Genomic DNA, 18,244 nt, shown 5'->3' with positions numbered 1-18,244 from the left:
CAGAGCATTCACAAACCTGACATTCTACAGGCAAGGAAGAAATTGTATTCCTCCCATTTTTTTTTTAATTATTATTCTCATTCACTGTGAGCACATACGAAGAATAAATCTGAATAGGAGGCCAACTCCAGGAACTAAGATGCATTTTATCCTGTTAGAAGTTTATGGATTTTTAAAGTCCACAGGCCTTCCTGCACAGCTGCCCAACATAAATAGATTGTATTTTATTTAGCCTGTTCTCAGAATTTTCCAAAATAGGATAGAACAAAATGGGCAGGTAGGTTGATGGAAGAATGCAAACTTCTTTCTGAGCTTAGTGCACCTTCTCACCTGAACAGATTTTTTTTATTTCTTGCATTAAATTTATTACATTTAAAATAAATTCTGATACCAAACAACTCTACAAGACCTTCCTATATATAGAATAGTCCCCATGTACAAGTAAACATTTTTAATCACGTACATTCTCTTTGAGAAATAGTTGTTTTATTTCCAAATCTCTAGTATTCAAGCAGAGAAAGTATGAAATAACTTACAGTTTTTTCTAGAGCTTCTCGAGATGGGAAATCAATTTCCAAAATCTCTTTTAAATTTTTTAACAAACTATTTTCCGGGTTCCTAAAAAAGGAGGAAATACTATTACAATTATTTTAATTAAATTATTAACTAAACATATTTACAAGCAGATATACTTACCACATATGTATATTGCTATTCAGCTTGATTTTCAACGGATTTACCACTGAAAACAAATTATGCACAAGTTTACATTTTTCCACAAGAAAACATTATTTTTCAGAATATCTAATCCATGGAGGAGTGGTGGTTCTATGAATTGGTGGTTTTATAGTTCATCTATAATTGGTTCCCTAATTTTGCAGATAATGGATTCATGAGCAAAAATGTCTTTTTTTCATTCATATGAAAAACTCACAGAGCAGCTGACTTCATAAGACAAGTTATAAATTAAATAATTCAAATTCAAACTAATGACACTACTATATAATTTTAATGCACATGCATCATAACATATTTTCAATATTCATTTTCTTCAATATCTCTACACAATGTACATGTAGGAGAGTTGGTTTGAATAAATTATCTTGATTTTCAAGGGTTTTCTGCTGCTTGCATTAGATATCAGATTTCTGTTTCTGTAGCTTTTTCCAAATTAATTTCAACTTGTCCCAGAGCTTCACTCAGCCAATCTGATTTGAATGGCTATTATGCTTGAAGGCAAGTGGCTTTTCCACATGAACTGGAAATTGTCACCTTTTTCAGGGGAATATTTTAGAGAAATAATTTGATCAAATCATCCCACTGAAGTTTGCACAATCCCACTAAAGAAGCACCTCTGATCTTGATAAAACATCTAGGTAATTTAGTCTTCTCAGTTCTGTGAACTTATTGCTGCCTGCATACAAGAACTGAATAATCAATTTGCTTTTGATCTGTCTAATGATAAAAGACAGACAGAAAAGACAAATATCCTTGCATTAAAACAGAGCTCTACAATGGGAACAAGGGGCAAAAACGAAAATGGCCCCATTAGAATCATAAGAACTGTCCCTTGAGAGAAACAATTTCATGGATGAAGATTGAAAGAATTGTTTTGCATAGCTTACTTTTATTCCTATACGTGTGTGTGCTTTAAAAAATTAGATTTTTGTGGTTCACTAATGTGCTAATTTACGAATCAAGAATGCATTCACAGACCTCTCAACATTTATGATATAATTAATCTGCATTAAATGATGCTAAAGAATCACTTCTTGCTTAAAATATGTTAAGTGCCTTCCTGGGTCATATAAATCATTTAATGATCTAAATAAGTAGCAGATCCTGAGTGGCCTATATTCTGCCCATCTTTGATGCAAGCCCTAATAATACATTTAGAAGGAGGAGAAAAAAGTAGTTCAGAATACTTGAAAGGATTATGGGTTTGACCTGAACACATACGTAAGTTTTCTATCTTCTTTAAACTTGGGAGTGTAGAGAAAGAGAGACGATAAATAAGAATTAAGATTCTGGAGGCTTTTCCACTTGTTTGGTTTTCTATACAAGCAAAAGCTATGACTTTTCTCAGTTTTAATTGCACATTTGAAGTTTTCTTTTTCTTTCTGACTTACATCTTCAACTGTTAACTGACTGGTTGAAGGCTGGATTTAATGTGGTTTTTTTGCGCCTCCTTTTGCCATCAACAGTGAGAGGACTCTCCCAGGGTAGTGAAAGTGATCTGATTTTATTTACATTTACATCAGATTTTTACTACAAGGATTTTGTATTCTATTAGTTTTTAAAAGCTCTGGTCTTATTTCTTTCAACTTTTGTTGGAACTTTATTTAGAAAAATGTGGGTTAGACAGCATCACCAACAGATGGATCCATAGCTGGCTGACCAGCCGTACTCAGCGTGTGGTCCTCAATGGAACTGCATCTACATGGAGGGAAGTGTGTAGTGGGGTGTCCCAGGGCTCTGTTCTGGGCCTAGTGCTCTTCAACATCTTCATCAACGATTTGGACAAGGGGATAGATGGGGAAATCATCAAATTTGCAGATGACACCCAGCTGGCAGGAATAGCCAACACTCCAGAAGAAAGGCTTAGGATACAGGAAGATTTGGACAGAATTGAACACTGGGCGCTATCTAACAAAATGAAATTCAATGGTGAAAAAAGTAAGGTTCTACATTTAGACAAGAAAAACCAAATGTACAGGTATAGTATAGGGGGTACCTTGCTCAATAGTAGTAACTGTGAGAGGGACTTCGGAGTCCTAGTGGACAATCACTTAAATATGAGCCAGCAGTGTGCTGCAGCTGCCAAAAAGGCCAACACAGTGCTGGGCTGCATTAACAGAGGGATAGAATCAAGATCACGTGAAGTGTTAATACCACTTTACAATGCTTGGTAAGGCCACACTTGGAATACTGCATCCAGTTTTGGTCACCACGATGTAAAAAAGATGTTGAGACTCTAGAAAGAGTACAGAGAAGAGCAACAAAGATGATTAGGGAACTGGAGGCCAAAGCATGTAAGGAAAGGCTGCTGGAATTGGGCATGTCTAGTTTAATGAAGAGAGGGACAAAGGGGGACATGATAGCAATCTTCCAATATCTCAGGGGCTGCCACAAAGAAGAGGGAGTCAAGCTATTTTCCAAGGCGCCTGAAGGCAGGACAAGAAGCAACGGATGGAAACTAATCAAGGAGAGAAGCAACCTAGAACTAAGGAGAAACTTCCTGACAGTTAGAACAATTAACCAGTGGAACAACCTGCCTCCAGAAGCGGTGAATGCTCCAACACTGGAAGCTTTTAAGAAGAGACTGGACAGCCATTTGTCTGAAATGGTATAGGGTTTCCTGCCTGAGCAGGGGTTTGGACTAGATGACCTCCAAGGTTCCTTCCAACTTGATGATGATGATGATGATGATTAACTCACTTTTTATTGTGGGAAATGTTTCATTTTTTTCTGTGGTTATTTTGTTATAGTACATCTAGTTCTCTCCTTAAGTGGAACTATTTTGTGTATTTTGTGTTTTTGCTTATGAGAGTTTTAGATTATATTAAAAATATTAAAAATGCAAACAAAAAAATAAGGATTTTGAATATTACATATCATATGTTCCTTACAAGGTCCATAAAAAGATATAAAAGAAAGGTGAGAGCCAAATCAATTTAATGATAAAGACCTCCGGAAAGCCTTTGAAACAAAACTTTTCAACATACAAGTTCTACTTGAAAACTTGGATAAAAGCTTTGATTAAATTAACAAGTTTTAAATCAACCCAATGGCACTCAGATACAAACAACATTAGTTAAACCAGAGTTATAATTGGATGGATTGAAATCTAACTTTTTGTTGGCAGATTTGAAGGAAAAGGTTTGAAAATTGCAGGCTTGTTGGAGAAAGGCACAAATTCAAAAGACTTACAAATGGCAGTATTGATGAATGATGGATTGGACTTTCTTAAGAAGATTGATGGGAGTTGGGGAATGAACTTATATCCAATCAGGAAACAATGGCCAAAAGATGTTGCATTTCAACTTATAGAAAGATTCTCTGAACAACAAACGCTATGGAGTGTTTGTGGAGATTCTCAGTTATCCAGGTCATAGTTGTCTCAAAGGTGCTATTTTTCTTCAAAGGACTGTTTTTTCCTTCAGGTAAAAGAAGAAAATTCTTTTGGGTGAGAAGTGAAATGTTTTCTTTTTCCTCCTCAAGGAAAAAAAAAGCGCCCCTGTGGAGATATTTAAAACAAGAGATTTATGACTGAGGAATGAGATACAATTGTTGGGAAAGATTCCAGTTAAATTTTTAAGGAAAAGTTTTATCATTAAGAATCAATTGAGGAGATTTGATCCTAGATGGATCAGAGATTATTGCAGTGGTTCATGGTAGATCAGAAACCTTTGTGGATTTTCTGCGGGTTAAATAGAATAATAGATTTGAAGGGCTTTGAAGTTTAACTTTGTTTTTGAGTTTACCTGTTAACTATTTTTCTTTATATAGTAGATAGATGCCATATCAAATTGGTAAACAGAGCTGTTTATTTATTTATTTAATTTTATTTATATGCCGCCCAATCCCAAAGGACTCAGGGTGCCGTACAAAATTAAAACAATCATCTAACAATAAAACAATAAAATAATACAATCATACCGCAAGTCCGATCATATCCCTGCCCCCCCTGGGGACATCAGCCCCAGGCCTGCCGGAACAGGAGAGTTTTAACGGCTTTCTTAAAGGCCGGCAGGGTGGGAGTTGTTCAAATCTCGGGGGGAAGTTGATTCCACCAGGTCGGAGCCAACACAGAAAAGGCCCTTCCCCGAGGGCCCGCCAGCCGACATTGTCTGGCCGACGGGACCTGAAGGAGGCCCAATCTATGGGACCTCACCAGTCTCTGGGAACTGTGAGGCAGTATGCGGTCCTGTAAGTAACGTGGCCCTATGCCATGAAGGGCTTTAAAAGTGATAACCAACACCTTGAATTGCGTCCAGAGACCCACAGGAAGCCAGTGCAGCTCGCGGAGGATAGGTGACACGTGGGCGTACCTTGGCGCGCCCACAATCGCTCTTGCGGCTGCATTCTGAACCAACTGCAGCCTCCAAACGCTCTTCAAGGGTAGCCCCATATAGAGCGCATTACAGTAATCCAGTCTTGAGGTGACAAGGGCATGAGTAACTGTGAGTAAAGTCTCTCGGTCCAAATAAGGCCGCAACTGGTGCACCAGGCGAAACTGGGCAAAGGTCCCCCTGGCCACAGCCGATAGATGTTGTTCCAAATTTAGCTGTGAGTCCAGGAGGACACCCAAGTTGCGTGCCTGCACTGAGGGAGGTAAATTTGCCCCCCCCAGGACTAATGATGGACCATCCAGTTGACCTTTGGGAGGCAAGACCCAGAGCCACTCGGTCTTGTCAGGGTTGAGTCTAAGCCTGTTCACCCCCATCCAGACCCTCACATCTTCCAGGCACCAGCACATCACGTCGACTGCTTCACTGAAAGGACACGGGGTGGAGATATATAATTGGGTATCATCCGCGTACTGATGATACCTCACCCCGTGTCGCCGAATGATCTCACCCAGCGGTTTCATGTAGATGTTAAAAAGGAGGGGGGACAGGACCGAGCCCTGAGGCACCCCATGATCGAGGCGCCTAGGGGTCGACCTCTGTCCGCCCGCCAACACCGACTGCGACCTGTCAGAGAGGTAGGAGGAGAACCACCGCAATACGGTGCCGCCCACCCCCACCTCTCCGAGACGACGCAGAAGGATACCATGGTCGATGGTATCGAAAGCCGCTGAGAGGTCAAGAAGCACCAGGATAGAGGAATGACCCCTATCCCGGGCTCGCCAGAGGTCATCGGTCAGTGCGACCAAAGCAGTCTCAGTGCTGTAGCCGGGCCTGAAACCAGATTGAAAAGGGTCCAGATAATTAGTTTCATCCAAGGATCGCAAGAGTTGGGACACCACTACCTTCTCTACAACCTTCCCCACAAAGGGGAGGTTGGAGACAGGACGAAAGTTCTTCAAAACAGCTGGGTCCAGGGAAGGCTTCTTGAGGAGGGGCCTCACTACAGCTTCCTTTAAAGGTTGCGGGAAAGACCCCTCCATCAAGGAGGCATTGATTATTGCCTGGAGCCAGCCTCGTGTCACCTCCCTATTGGCAGAAACCAGCCAGGAGGGGCACGGGTCCAATAAACAGGTGGCGGTATTCATTGCCCTCACGGCCTTGTCCACTTCATCAGGGGTCACAGGCTCAAATTCGCTCCAGATAACATGACTAAGATCAGCTCATAACGTTGTAAGCTGGCTTCGCAAGGGGTGGGGGTGGGGTGGGGCTTAATATTGCTGAAATATATTTATTAGTATTCAACTGGGGGGGACAATATGTTTGTGTTTTTATGCACATTTTTTCCTTGTCTTATTTAATTTTGCTTTGTTCTTACATAGGTTTTCCTTTTGTTTGGCATTTATATTTTAAGTTTGCAAATAAAAATAAAAATTCATCTAGGAAAAAAAAAGACCTGGACATAGAAATTAAGCTTAATGGCAGGGAGCCATCCACTTTCCTCCAGTCATAATTATATTCCCAATGTTGTCCTGCAGTTCTGCTATTACTGTGGCTTGAGAAGTGATGTATTAACACTTTACAAAACATGTTCTGCACATATCTATTATTTTGCAGCTAAAGATAAGATAACCTTTATTGTCATCCAAAATAGTGTAAATTGCTTTATATATTGAATGTTTAATGATTTTCTGAACAATATATAGGAACTTTTATAAAAAAATATGTTCAATGATGTTATTCTGTATTGCTTGCCTGAAATAAGTATATTCAGTTTACCATACGTCAAGATCAACTATACTAGCATAAAATATTAGACACTGCAACAAAAAATATTTGAAAGAGAAGCCATCCTACCATGGTCAGCTCCAAGAAAATAACACTCAGGAAACATGGTGGGGTGTCTGGGATCTACCTCTATATTAAGTGAAATGTTGCTTCCTGAAACAGACAGACAAAACAGTATTATAGCTATCCAGTCTATTTTTTTAGAAAAAGGCATTATTCTTAATTGTACAGATGCTGTGCACAGTATTCCAAAACTACAAGAATTATAATTCTACCCTTGAACTCAAAATACTTATCTACCACTTCTAAATCAGTATGCGAAACTGACTAGATTTTAGTACATTAGTATCTAACAAGCAGATTGACTTGACCTTTCTACCTACTTCCTCCTTTTTATTTCTTAATACTGATTATTTGAAGTCATTTTTAATTAAATTAACTAAACATATTTCAGTATATTTTAAATGCATGTATTTCTATAAAAACCCAGTAATTTAATATAGTTAGTTCAGATATTCATAAAAAATCATATGTGGTGGGTATATTAGGTAACCTTTCCTTCTGTGCTATAAAAACTGGTCTGAAAAAGTAGCTGATATGGTATATGTATGTATCTTCCAAAATGAAAGGTTTGCTGAAGAAAATAGTCATAGCTTAGTTTCAGTGGACTAGAGGGGATAAATTTTGTCCAAGCAAAGCAGGAGAGGGCACTTGTTTGATAGGATGACTACTTTGTTTCTATAACCTTAAAAAAAAAAAAAGACACCCTCCTCCCCCACAAAAAAGTGGAATATAAACCAGCTGCAAATTATGACCCACAGTTTGAGAAGCTCTGTAAACAGTTGTTATTACTATTAAGGTTACTTAACTTTATATAATACATAAACCATAATACCAGGAAGGAGGAGAGGTTTCTCCCTCAGTGAAGCCATAATCTAAATTTTGAAATGCTATGTATAATGGGACAAAAAAGCTTTTTTTATAGAAACATGATTTCTTAAAGTTTTGTTTATCTTGCTTAACTGCTAAAGTTCCTATGCAGTTGTCTTTTTTCTTCTTACCAATTGCAATCCTTCGCCTAGTGGAGCTCCTTGTGGGTTTCTCTGGTTCAAGGACCCAGGTCTTCTCATCAATTTCATCTAAAACATCCCAAAACTCCTTCAGTGATTCTAATGCTGCCAAGAACTGACTGTGAATGCTCAGTAAGGAACTCTAGTATGGAAGGAAATTGTAAGAAATATTATAAGTGGCCTTTAACAAAGCAATACAGAAGTACTGTTTATTAATTGTTTCAACTTTTCAAAATCTAGCAATTATAAAACACATATATATTACAATTATACATAATGCAATATATAGGTCTTTGGTTATTCGGGTTTTCTCCCGCGTCAAATTGGAAGTGTCTTGGCGACGTTTCGATGAAGTCTCATTCGTCATCTTCAGGCTGGTGTTTTCGGCTTCGTGCTTCTAGAAGCCGAAAACACCAGCCTGAAGATGACGAATGAGACTTCGTCGAAACGTCGCCAAGACACTTCCAATTTGATGCGGGAGAAAACCCGAATAACCAAAGACCTACATACAAACACCTGCGAAAACCTCAGAAAATATACATATCTGTAAAATATATATATCTGTATAATATCTGTAAAAATACGACTCCTGGGCATAATTATAATAAAAAATAAATAATATACGACCACCAGGAGGATCCAAGTAAGGAAATACTTTACTAAAACCAAACTTTCGTTGGACACTTCCAACATTGTCAGGGTTAAAAGCCAGTTAACAAAGATGTCTTAAATAGGGTTAGCTAACATCTGCACTCGGCTCCTGGACCGCGTCATCGGCCCCAGCCAGTCAATTTGTATTTCAGTTATTTCCTTGACGTCAATATTATGTTCTCCTTTGTCATTCCTTCGAATCTTGTCGTGTCAATAGAGAATCCGGGGAGATAGAGATAGTCGTGCCAATAGAGAATCCGGGGGATCTAATGGCGGGATCCTAGAACCTAGTGCTATTTGTGACAGCAAAGAGGCTAGCCCGATACGGAGGGTGAGAAGGTGTGAAATGATGACTCGCTCGCACCACAGATGGGGGAGAGGCATTCCTCCCTCACCTTGTGGACAGGCAGAAGATCATGGACAAGGGGTGCCCTCATCCATGGCTGGAACCCCCTCCGGCGGAATGTAGGAGGCCCGTTTTTGCACTTAGCCAACAGCAATCTTACTCTGACGAACAGCTGAGGAGCCCGCTAACGCTGGATACAGACGGACACTTAGTGAGAGCCGATCCCCCTTCGGGAGACAGCCGGGGGGAAACCTGCCGAGCAGATGATCTACGTGCTTTTCAACAACATCTCAGTAAACCCCCACCTTCTGCATGGAGGAGGAATAACGTTCATGCCAGTAGAGAATCCAGGGGGTCTGACGGTGGGATTCCAGAGCCTAATACTATTTGTGACAGCAAAGAGGACTGCCTGATATGAAGGGAGAGAAGGTGTGGAATGATTACTCGCTTGTACCACAGGGGGGCATTTCTCCTGTTCACCTTGTAGACGGACAGAAGGTCACAAACAGGGGGTGTCCCCACCCACAGCTGGAATCGCCTCCGGCAGAATGTAGGAGGCCCGCTTTGGACAGGAATAACTATCACCACCACCAGACAGAACAACAAAAGACGACTGACGCAGGGAACGTCGGGATGGGGGTGAGAGTACAAGTGCTAGATCGCATAGTATTTGGACAAGTATTACCCATATGTGGGAGAAAAAGGGAAAGGGGAATATAGAACAGGGAGAGAACATCGATCCACAACTGAAGGGGGTGGGAGAAAGCACTTGGAGCCCTAATGAGATGAATGATAACATTAAGAGAGAATTGAATACCCCCCACCACACACCCCCAAGACCCACAATAAAGGAAAGGTTAGAATGAGGGTAAACACTATCAGAGGGGAGGAGGGCAAAAGGGTGTTGACAAATTTAGGAACCAATGTTGAAAGAGCAAGTGAAAAGATTTGAAGGAATGACAAAGGAGAACATAATATTGACATCAAGGAAACAACTGAAATACAAATTGACCGGCTGGGGCCAATGACGCAATCCAGGAGCTGAGTGCAGATGTTAGCTAACCCTATTTAAGACATCTTTGTTAACTGGCTTTTAACCCTGACGATGTTGGAAGTGTCCAACGAAAGCTTGGTTTTAGTAAAGTATTTCCTTACTTGGATCCTCCTGGTGGGGCAAAAAAGTATTTAGTCAGCCACCAATTGTGCAAGTTCTCCCACTTAAAAAGACGAGAGAGGTCTGTAATTGTCATCATAGGTAGACCTCAACTATGAGAGACAAAATGAGAAAACAAATCCAGACAATCACATTGTCTGATTTGGAAAGAATTTATTTGCAAATTATGGTGGAAAATAAGTATGTGGTCACCTACAAACAAGCAAGATTTCTGGCTCTCACAGACCTGTAACTTCTTCTTTAAGAGGCTCCTCTGTCCTCCACTCATTACCTGTATTAATGGCACCTGTTTGAACTTGTTATCAGTATAAAAGACATCTGTCCACAATCTCAAACAGTCACACTCCAATCTCCACTATGGTGAAGACCAAAGAGCTGTCGAAGGACACCAGAAACAAAATTGTAGACCTGCACCAGGCTGGGAAGACTGAATCTGCAATAGGCAAGCAGCTTGGTGTGAAGAAATCAACTGTGGGAGCAATAATTAGAAAATGGAAGACATACAAGACCACTGATAATCTCCCTCGATCTGGGGCTCCACGTAAGATCTTACCCCGTGGGGTCAACATGATCACAAGAACAGTGAGCAAAAATCCCAGAACCACACGGAGGGACCTAGTGAATGACCTGCAGAGAGCTGGGACCAACATAACAAAGGCAACCATCAGTAACACACTATGCCGCCAGGGACTCAGATCCTGCAGTGCCAGACGTGTCCCCCTGCTTAAGCCAGTACATGTCCGGGCCTGTCTGAAGTTTGCTAGGGAGCATTTGGATGATCCAGAAGAGGATTGGGAAAATGTCCTATGGTCAGATGAAACCAAAGTAGAACTGTTTGGTAGAAACACAACTCGTTGTGTTTGGAGGAGAGAGAATGCTGAGTTGCATCCAAAGAACACCATACCTACTGTGAAGCATAGGGGTGGCAACATCATGCTTTGGGGCTGTTTCTCTGCAAAGGGACCAGGATGACTGATTTGTGTACAGGAAAGAATGAATGGGGCCATGTATCGTGAGATTTTGAGTGCAAACCTCCCTCCATCAGCAAGGGCATTGAAGATGAAACGTGGCTGGGTCTTTCAGCATGACAATGATCCCAAACACACTGCCCGGGCAACAAAGAAGTGGCTTCATAAGAAGCATTCCAAGGTCCTAGAGTGGCCTAGCCAGTCTCCAGATCTCAACCCCATAGAAAACCTTTGGAAGGAGTTGAAAGTCCGTGTTGCCCAGCGACAGCCCCAAAACATCACTGCTCTAGAGGAGATCTGCATGGAGGAATGGGCCAACATACCAGCAACAGTGTGTGCCAACCTTGTGAAGACTTACAGAAAACGTCTGACCTCTGTCATTGCCAACAAAGGATATATAACAAAGTATTGAGATGAACTTTTGATATTGATCAAATACTTATTTTCCACCATAATTTGCAAATAAATTCTTTCCAAATCAGACAATGTGATTGTCTGGATTTGTTTTCTCATTTTGTCTCTCATAATTGAGGTCTACCTATGATGACAATTACAGGCCTCTCTCGTCTTTTTAAGTGGGAGAACTTGCACAATTGGTGGCTGACTAAATACTTTTTTGCCTCACTGTATGTATGTATGTATGTATGTATGTATGTATGTATGTATGTATATATTATATATTCAAAATTATTAAAGATATATATATATATATATATATGCATTATATATACAATTAATATTTCAATCCCTTTTTAAAAAGATTCACCTTTTAAATGTATTTTAAAATATTTCTAATTTTTTACATTTAAACTTAAAACTATTCAGAATACAATCATGTAAAAAATAGGTTCTTTTGTACTTAATGAAGAATACCTGTGAATTATTAAGGAAGTAACTTGTACCTTTATTTTTGCAAAGCATCTAAAAATCATTCACATGGAAAATTCCAAGTAATTTGAAGTGCTAAAACATCTAAAAAAATGTATTGCAAATCTACTATGTCTCTATTTAAAATTATATTTAAATGGGGGCCTATTTTTCTAATTTTTCTTCATTAAATCTAACACATTTTAAATAAACAGAGATCCTGAAATCCAGGATTAACAGGGAAATTGTATAGTATGCACATCTCCAAGACACCAAACTTCTTTTTCCCACAGTTACAGCAGAAAGAAGCCTAGTGTTTTAGCAGTGGAATGTGTTTAATAAGCAAAGCAAAAATTATACTTTTTGGAGGAATATACAAACTTGGATATTTTCATCCATTTTCTTCAAAATGTCAAAAAAATAAGTTGTGGATGGTTTAAAAATTGCTCAGGTGAGTTTTTGAGATTTTACACACTTTAAAAAAATTTTAAAAGGAAGGACAGAGCTTGAGAAGATGATGTTGGATTTATTCTCCCCGCTGTTATTAAATTATATTAAAGTGAGAAAGCACTTAAGCAGAAAAGTGTGAATACTGCCAATCTCAAAATGTAACGCTTATTATCTTTAAAAGCATTTTGTTACTTTTATAATACCTGAAGTGATATAATAGTGTCAGTCACTTAACCAGATCTTACAGCATAATATCTTCATCTTAAGTACTATTATTTCCAGTATTTTAATAATTTTCACACTGTCTTGGAATGTGATCTTTTGTGCTCTGATGACACTTAAATTAATAGCATAATTTTCTGGTACTTGCAACAGTTGCTTTCCATTTTGATTTTTTACATTTTCCTACCTCATATACACACAAATCCTTTTAATAGCCATTTTTATCTTTTTCTTTAGGGAATTCAAAGGAATTTTTAGTAAAAATAAAGAGACACCAAGGGATTAGAATTTTGAAATCCAATTAATTTTAATACTAATTGCAATTTTTCAGTGATGTTCCTTGAAAGGTAGCAAAATCTTAGAGTGATCTGCTCATCTGATCTTATTTGCATGTTTCATTGATGTTGTAGTTGCCTTTCCATATGCATATCTGAATCTCTATGCTAAAAACATTTACATTACTTTGTCATGCAAATTATAAAGAATTTATTCCTAATTTTACACTTCAATTAGATCATTTCTGTACATACTCCCTTTAAACAATTTACATGTGTTCCATGGCAAGAGATTCAATAATGGAATAGTTAAGCCAATCTACTGCCTTATGATTTTTAAGATAGAAAGCATTATTTACTTAGCATATTTATAGTTGCCCCTTAACTTTATCTCAAGGCAGTGAATAACCTTTGATATGTCCCTCCCACTGAAATTAACATGAAAATAACTATGTGCATTTCTCTAAACAGTGATGCAAGTGAAGCTCTACTGAAGACATTATATTTTAAAATAAGGCACAGCAAGAGGAAAATCCACAAAACTTGCAAATTAATTCTAGAAAAGGTATAGACATTTCATGAATTCTTATATAAATGGAGTAGATTGCCAGAATAGGATAAAGAACTTTTCTGTTCTTTTTCTACTTCAGGACGTTCCATTCCATTTACTATATCTGCATGCAGTCCAAAATTCTTCTTCCCAATCATTTCAAAGCATGCAGGATCCTACATTCACCTTTTTTTATTTTGCCCCCATAGTTCTAGGGAGCATACTGGTAACAGGAGTAAAATGTTCACCTGTATGTTAAATTCAATGATAAGCAAATTTGAGAAGCAAGTTTGGTTAAGGCATCAGGCTAGAAACTGGAAAGATGAGCTCTAGTCCCACCTTGGGCAAAAGCATACTGGATGATTTTGGGTCAGTCTTAGCCCTAGGAAGGAAGCAAAGGCAAACACCTCTGGAAAACCTCATGTAGAAAACTGTGGGGACTTGTCCGGGCAGCCTCTAAGAATCTATTCTGAATGAATGGAAGGGGAAAAAAAGCAAAACCAAAAAGTAGTCCAAGGGCAGAAATCTGAAGCAACCTAACTGTTTTTTCAACATCTATTCTTATTTTATGGAACAAATAAATGGGCATCTTTAAAGAATGCTGCAAAAAACAGTTTGGTCACAAGTGGAACATTACAACAACGGAAGGGGGCAATTTGGCGGGAAGATTTTTTTTCTATAAATTCAAAGATGATTAGAATAGGAGAAAGAACTTCTGGAAGGCAAACTACCTTGAATGCTTTAAAAAATAGTCTGAAGTCGCCATTTTTGAAACTGATTTTCAAAAATTTAGTTTTTATGAATGGTGCTGGGACTTTGGTCCCTAAAAAGCTGAAAAAATATGAAAAGCTGAAACAGATGCCCTGGTGGTCACTTACAAAACAACAACAAAACTTCATGTCCTCTTCTCCCTCAACATTATCTCTCAAGAGAGAAACCCTCATTTACAGTACTAAAGAAACAAATAACTGGCATTAAACTAGCAAAGATATAGTAGCCACCATAGGACAGGTTGCCTCGTAAGGATCCCTCACCAACATTAGTATCCTCTATTTTTGGGTTGAGGGAGGAAACACACTAGAGAAATTTTTGATTATTTTGCCATCAAAGTTCAATGGCATTATTCCAATATGAGAGCATAAAACCAAACATGTCATTAGAAGGCAAAATCATGAAACTACATCTCGCTTACTGTGGCCCTGTCATCCAGAGGGATTCACTGGAAAAAGCAATTATGTTTGGAAGAATTAGTGGTAAAAGGAAACCAGGCCATCAAAAAACATGGTGGCTGGACACCATGAAAGCTGACACCAGCCACAGCATAGAAAAACTCAAAGTTGTACAAGATCAGAAGATGTGGAGAGACCCGGCCCACAGAATCACCAAGAATCGGGCACAACTAAATGAATAACATCACCATCACTCCAGTATGCTGAGGATGGCATATATGTGGCTCAGGGGACATGTTGCACAGCACTGATTTTCCTTATTGTAGGTTTAATATACCAATTCTGCTTACTCTTTCTTTATATTAAAAAACTAGAAAATCATGTCATCAAATTTTAGCAGTTTTGATTCTGGAAAGAATTCATATATAATTTGCCAGCATGGATGTATGAATAGATGAAATTTTAACATCATGTATATCGCTGCTTACTTGAACCACTATCATCTTGGGCACATATTTAGGGCCCCAGGCTTGAGCACGAAGTCAAGTCTTTAAGGCCTTCTGGAAACCTGACATCCCAATCTAATCTCCAGAAGAATGATACAGTGCAGATACCACTGCACAAAGAGCCTGGACATTGTCAGCTGACACCCCTTAGCAGATGGGAGCTGGACCATGCCCCTCCTCCTGGACTAGATGAGGTAGGTAGAAAAAAAAAGGCAGGAGATGGTCCCTTTACTTGGATTTTTAAAATTTCTTTAATGCATGCTCACATTTCAAAAGTTATATAAAATGCACCCAAAGGGCCATCAAAATAATTAGGATTTATAGCAATTCCTCTCTGAGACAAGACAAGACTGGTTTAGATTGAACTAACAAATTCACACTCCTGCATGATTTCTATTTGTTCAGCTCTTGTCCACCACTACTATTTTTTCAATTTGGTGCCCTTCAGAGATGCTGCAATTGCAGTTCCCAGCATGGTCAAAGGTTTATTGGCTCAGTTTCCATCAGCATTTTATAAATGAACAATTTCCTTTATGATAATTTTGGTTTGTTTGTTTTTTTAAAAAAAAACACCTTCTCTTCTATTTAAAATTTATTTGAGGAAAGTCTTCAACTATGTAGAAGCCACTCTACTACATCTTGCTTCCAAGCTGAATGGCATATTACTAGATGAATGACTATTCCAAAAGTTTAATATTGAAAAGTTTACCTTTAAAAAAAAAAACAGCTTTTCCATCTAAGCTTACTTTAAAAATCAATGTTAGGAGATATAGCTGCTATTACCAACATATTCATTAGAACATCTTAAACAGCTTCACAGTCCATTAATCTGTGAATGCTTCCATGATTTGCATACTTCTTTTGGTTACTAAGCCACATAACTTAAGCTAAAGGTGCACAGAAGCTTACAGTATGTGGAAATTAATATTCTTTTAAAATAAATAATGGTGCAAAACACTTACTAGATAGGGATTATCCACTACATTGGTTAGAACACTAAGTAAAACAAAAACAAAAGAAAAATATACTGTACTACACACGTCCTGACAAAGGAAGAATATGGATTAGATAACCCTCAAGATCGCTATTAATTTATTCTTTGTTCACATTTGCTTGGAAAACTATTTCTTTTTGTCATTTACTTGAGCTGGAACCCTTTCTCCAGTATCCTTCCTGTTTCACAGATTGACCAAAAAAATTAATACCAGATTTCAATTAAACATATCCAGCTGTCAGATATGTTATATATATTATTGATTTAATATTTAATAATTTCAATTAAACATATCCAGCTGTCAGATATGTTGTATATATTATTGATTTAATATTTAATAATTTCACTGAAGACTTAGTCATCAAAGATAGAAATCCTCCATGCTTCTTTAGAAAATCCAGTTTTATGTATTTTAGTAGAAATAATTTGACTAATAATTCAAAGGAAAAGGCAGTGCTTTAACCCATGTATAAATACCTGCAATAATTGGACATTTTAAAAAACGAAACACACAGCAAATGAATTTTGCTAATTAGACAAAAGAAAGTCTGTAACTGAAGTAAGTAGTTGTACTGGGACTTGTCACTGGAAAGCTTTGTATGTATGGCAACTGGAACAATGGCAGCAGCCTTGCCCTTGTACCGATTTCTGACTATTTTAAAATGTCTCCTCTGCCACCAGAATCCACTGGCTGCTGCTGATCCTGCTGTGAGACACCTGCACTGGCTACTAGGCTTGTCATGATGCACAAAACCCTACCATCTTCAGCTTGACATTGTGCACATTATAATTATTCATCCAAATGAATATGTCAGAGCAGCAGCAGCAGACCTCTCATCAGAGCACAAGAAAAATACATCAAAACATTATCAACCCAGCAGGAAGACAGGGACCATAAGGAAAATTACCCATTTTTAATACAGATGCCATAAAGCCATGTCTATTATTATATAAAAAGCAAGAGGGGGGAGAACCACCATCAAGCTTTGAGTCCAAAAGTACGAGAGGAGCACAAAATGGGAAACAGATGTTAGGAGAAAATCAATTACTGTATGTGAAATCTATTTAGATTCTTTTAAAACAAGTTCTGTGCTAGTATTCAAATTTTGAGATTTGTCCTCCTTGAGTTAAGGATCTTGTCAACATTTTCATTAGGATGACCTACAATTGTTAGAATTAAATACCCATCAAATATTAGAAGATATATGCTGAATACACAAAATACTGCCAAAATCTGCCAACAAATAGCTCACTGAACATATGAATCTCTTAATTTTGGGGAAAAAGTCAACCTGAATATACATACATCCCTTTGGGCATAAGTGATGCCATGCAAAGTGCAAAAAAGGAGTAAGAAATAGCAAACCAAAAATAAGCATGACTCACTACACTCGTTTTCACTTATTTGATACTCATTCATTCCTTGTAATGGATCACATTTTATCTACTATCCTTTTACTAGCATTTGTCTAACAAAGTCTCAATTTTCTTATCTTTTGCCAATTTCTGGTAAGATGGACAAATCTACTTGCTGTGTTTTTTGCTGTTTACATATAACTTGCAATTGTTCAGTCTAATTTTCTTTGTCAAATATGACGATCTTGATATTTGATACATTAGTTTTTAGATTCTTTCTCATTGTATCCTACAATCTATCTAACATTCACTGACAATCATTCCGGTTTTTTAACCAACAATGTGGAATTATTTACATATGAATGGAAATTTCACTTACTATGAAATACTAAACTCATCTACAAAATTTAAGTGAAACAGCTACTGCAAATAATCTGGACAATATGCTCTTGGATAATGCACCCAGCCCTTTGGATAAGCTGAACCAAATATTTTCCAAACACATTCTTCCCAGTTCTTGTGAGGTGTAGTCCATTCCCTGCCAGAAGCCCTTCCCTCTAGGTCAGTGATGGCGAACCTTTTAGAGACCGAGTGCCTCCACTCCACCCCCCCTGCCCATCCCCTGCTCCGCCTGCCCACAGGACCACTCACCGCCTCAAGGCCCGTCGCAGATCGCCCAGGCAGCCCAGCAGCGCTATGGTGGCCACACCCTGCAGCATCAACTACATGATGGGGTGTGAGGGCAGTGTCTTGTCTACGCTGCCTGGCTGCCATGTCCTTGGGTGCGCT

The 18,244-nt window shown here is 38.4% G+C and overlaps 1 protein-coding gene across 4 annotated transcripts in view; it reads right to left on the bottom strand.

The window, feature by feature from the left end:
- Positions 1 to 18,244, bottom strand: part of FANCL (FA complementation group L) — a 54,352-nt gene that overhangs the window by 2,937 nt on the left and 33,171 nt on the right. For all 4 annotated transcript variants that reach the window (XM_039359783.1, XM_039359782.1, XM_039359786.1 and 1 more), the window contains 4 exons: positions 7,919 to 8,069; positions 6,927 to 7,010; positions 697 to 742; positions 537 to 618 (listed from right to left, as the gene is read on the bottom strand). In XM_039359783.1, coding sequence (XP_039215717.1) covers positions 537 to 618; positions 697 to 742; positions 6,927 to 7,010; positions 7,919 to 8,069 — 363 coding nt within the window. The remainder of the gene's footprint in view (positions 1 to 536; positions 619 to 696; positions 743 to 6,926; positions 7,011 to 7,918; positions 8,070 to 18,244) is intronic.

The sequence above is a fragment of the Crotalus tigris genome, unplaced genomic scaffold (genome assembly GCF_016545835.1).
Source record: "Crotalus tigris isolate CLP2741 ecotype Arizona unplaced genomic scaffold, ASM1654583v1 scf7180000019121.289717, whole genome shotgun sequence".
In the NCBI taxonomy this organism is placed as follows: Eukaryota; Metazoa; Chordata; class Lepidosauria; order Squamata; family Viperidae; genus Crotalus; species Crotalus tigris.
The sequence above is the reverse complement of the archived record's forward strand: the minus strand, read 5'-3'. Positions and strand labels throughout refer to the sequence as shown.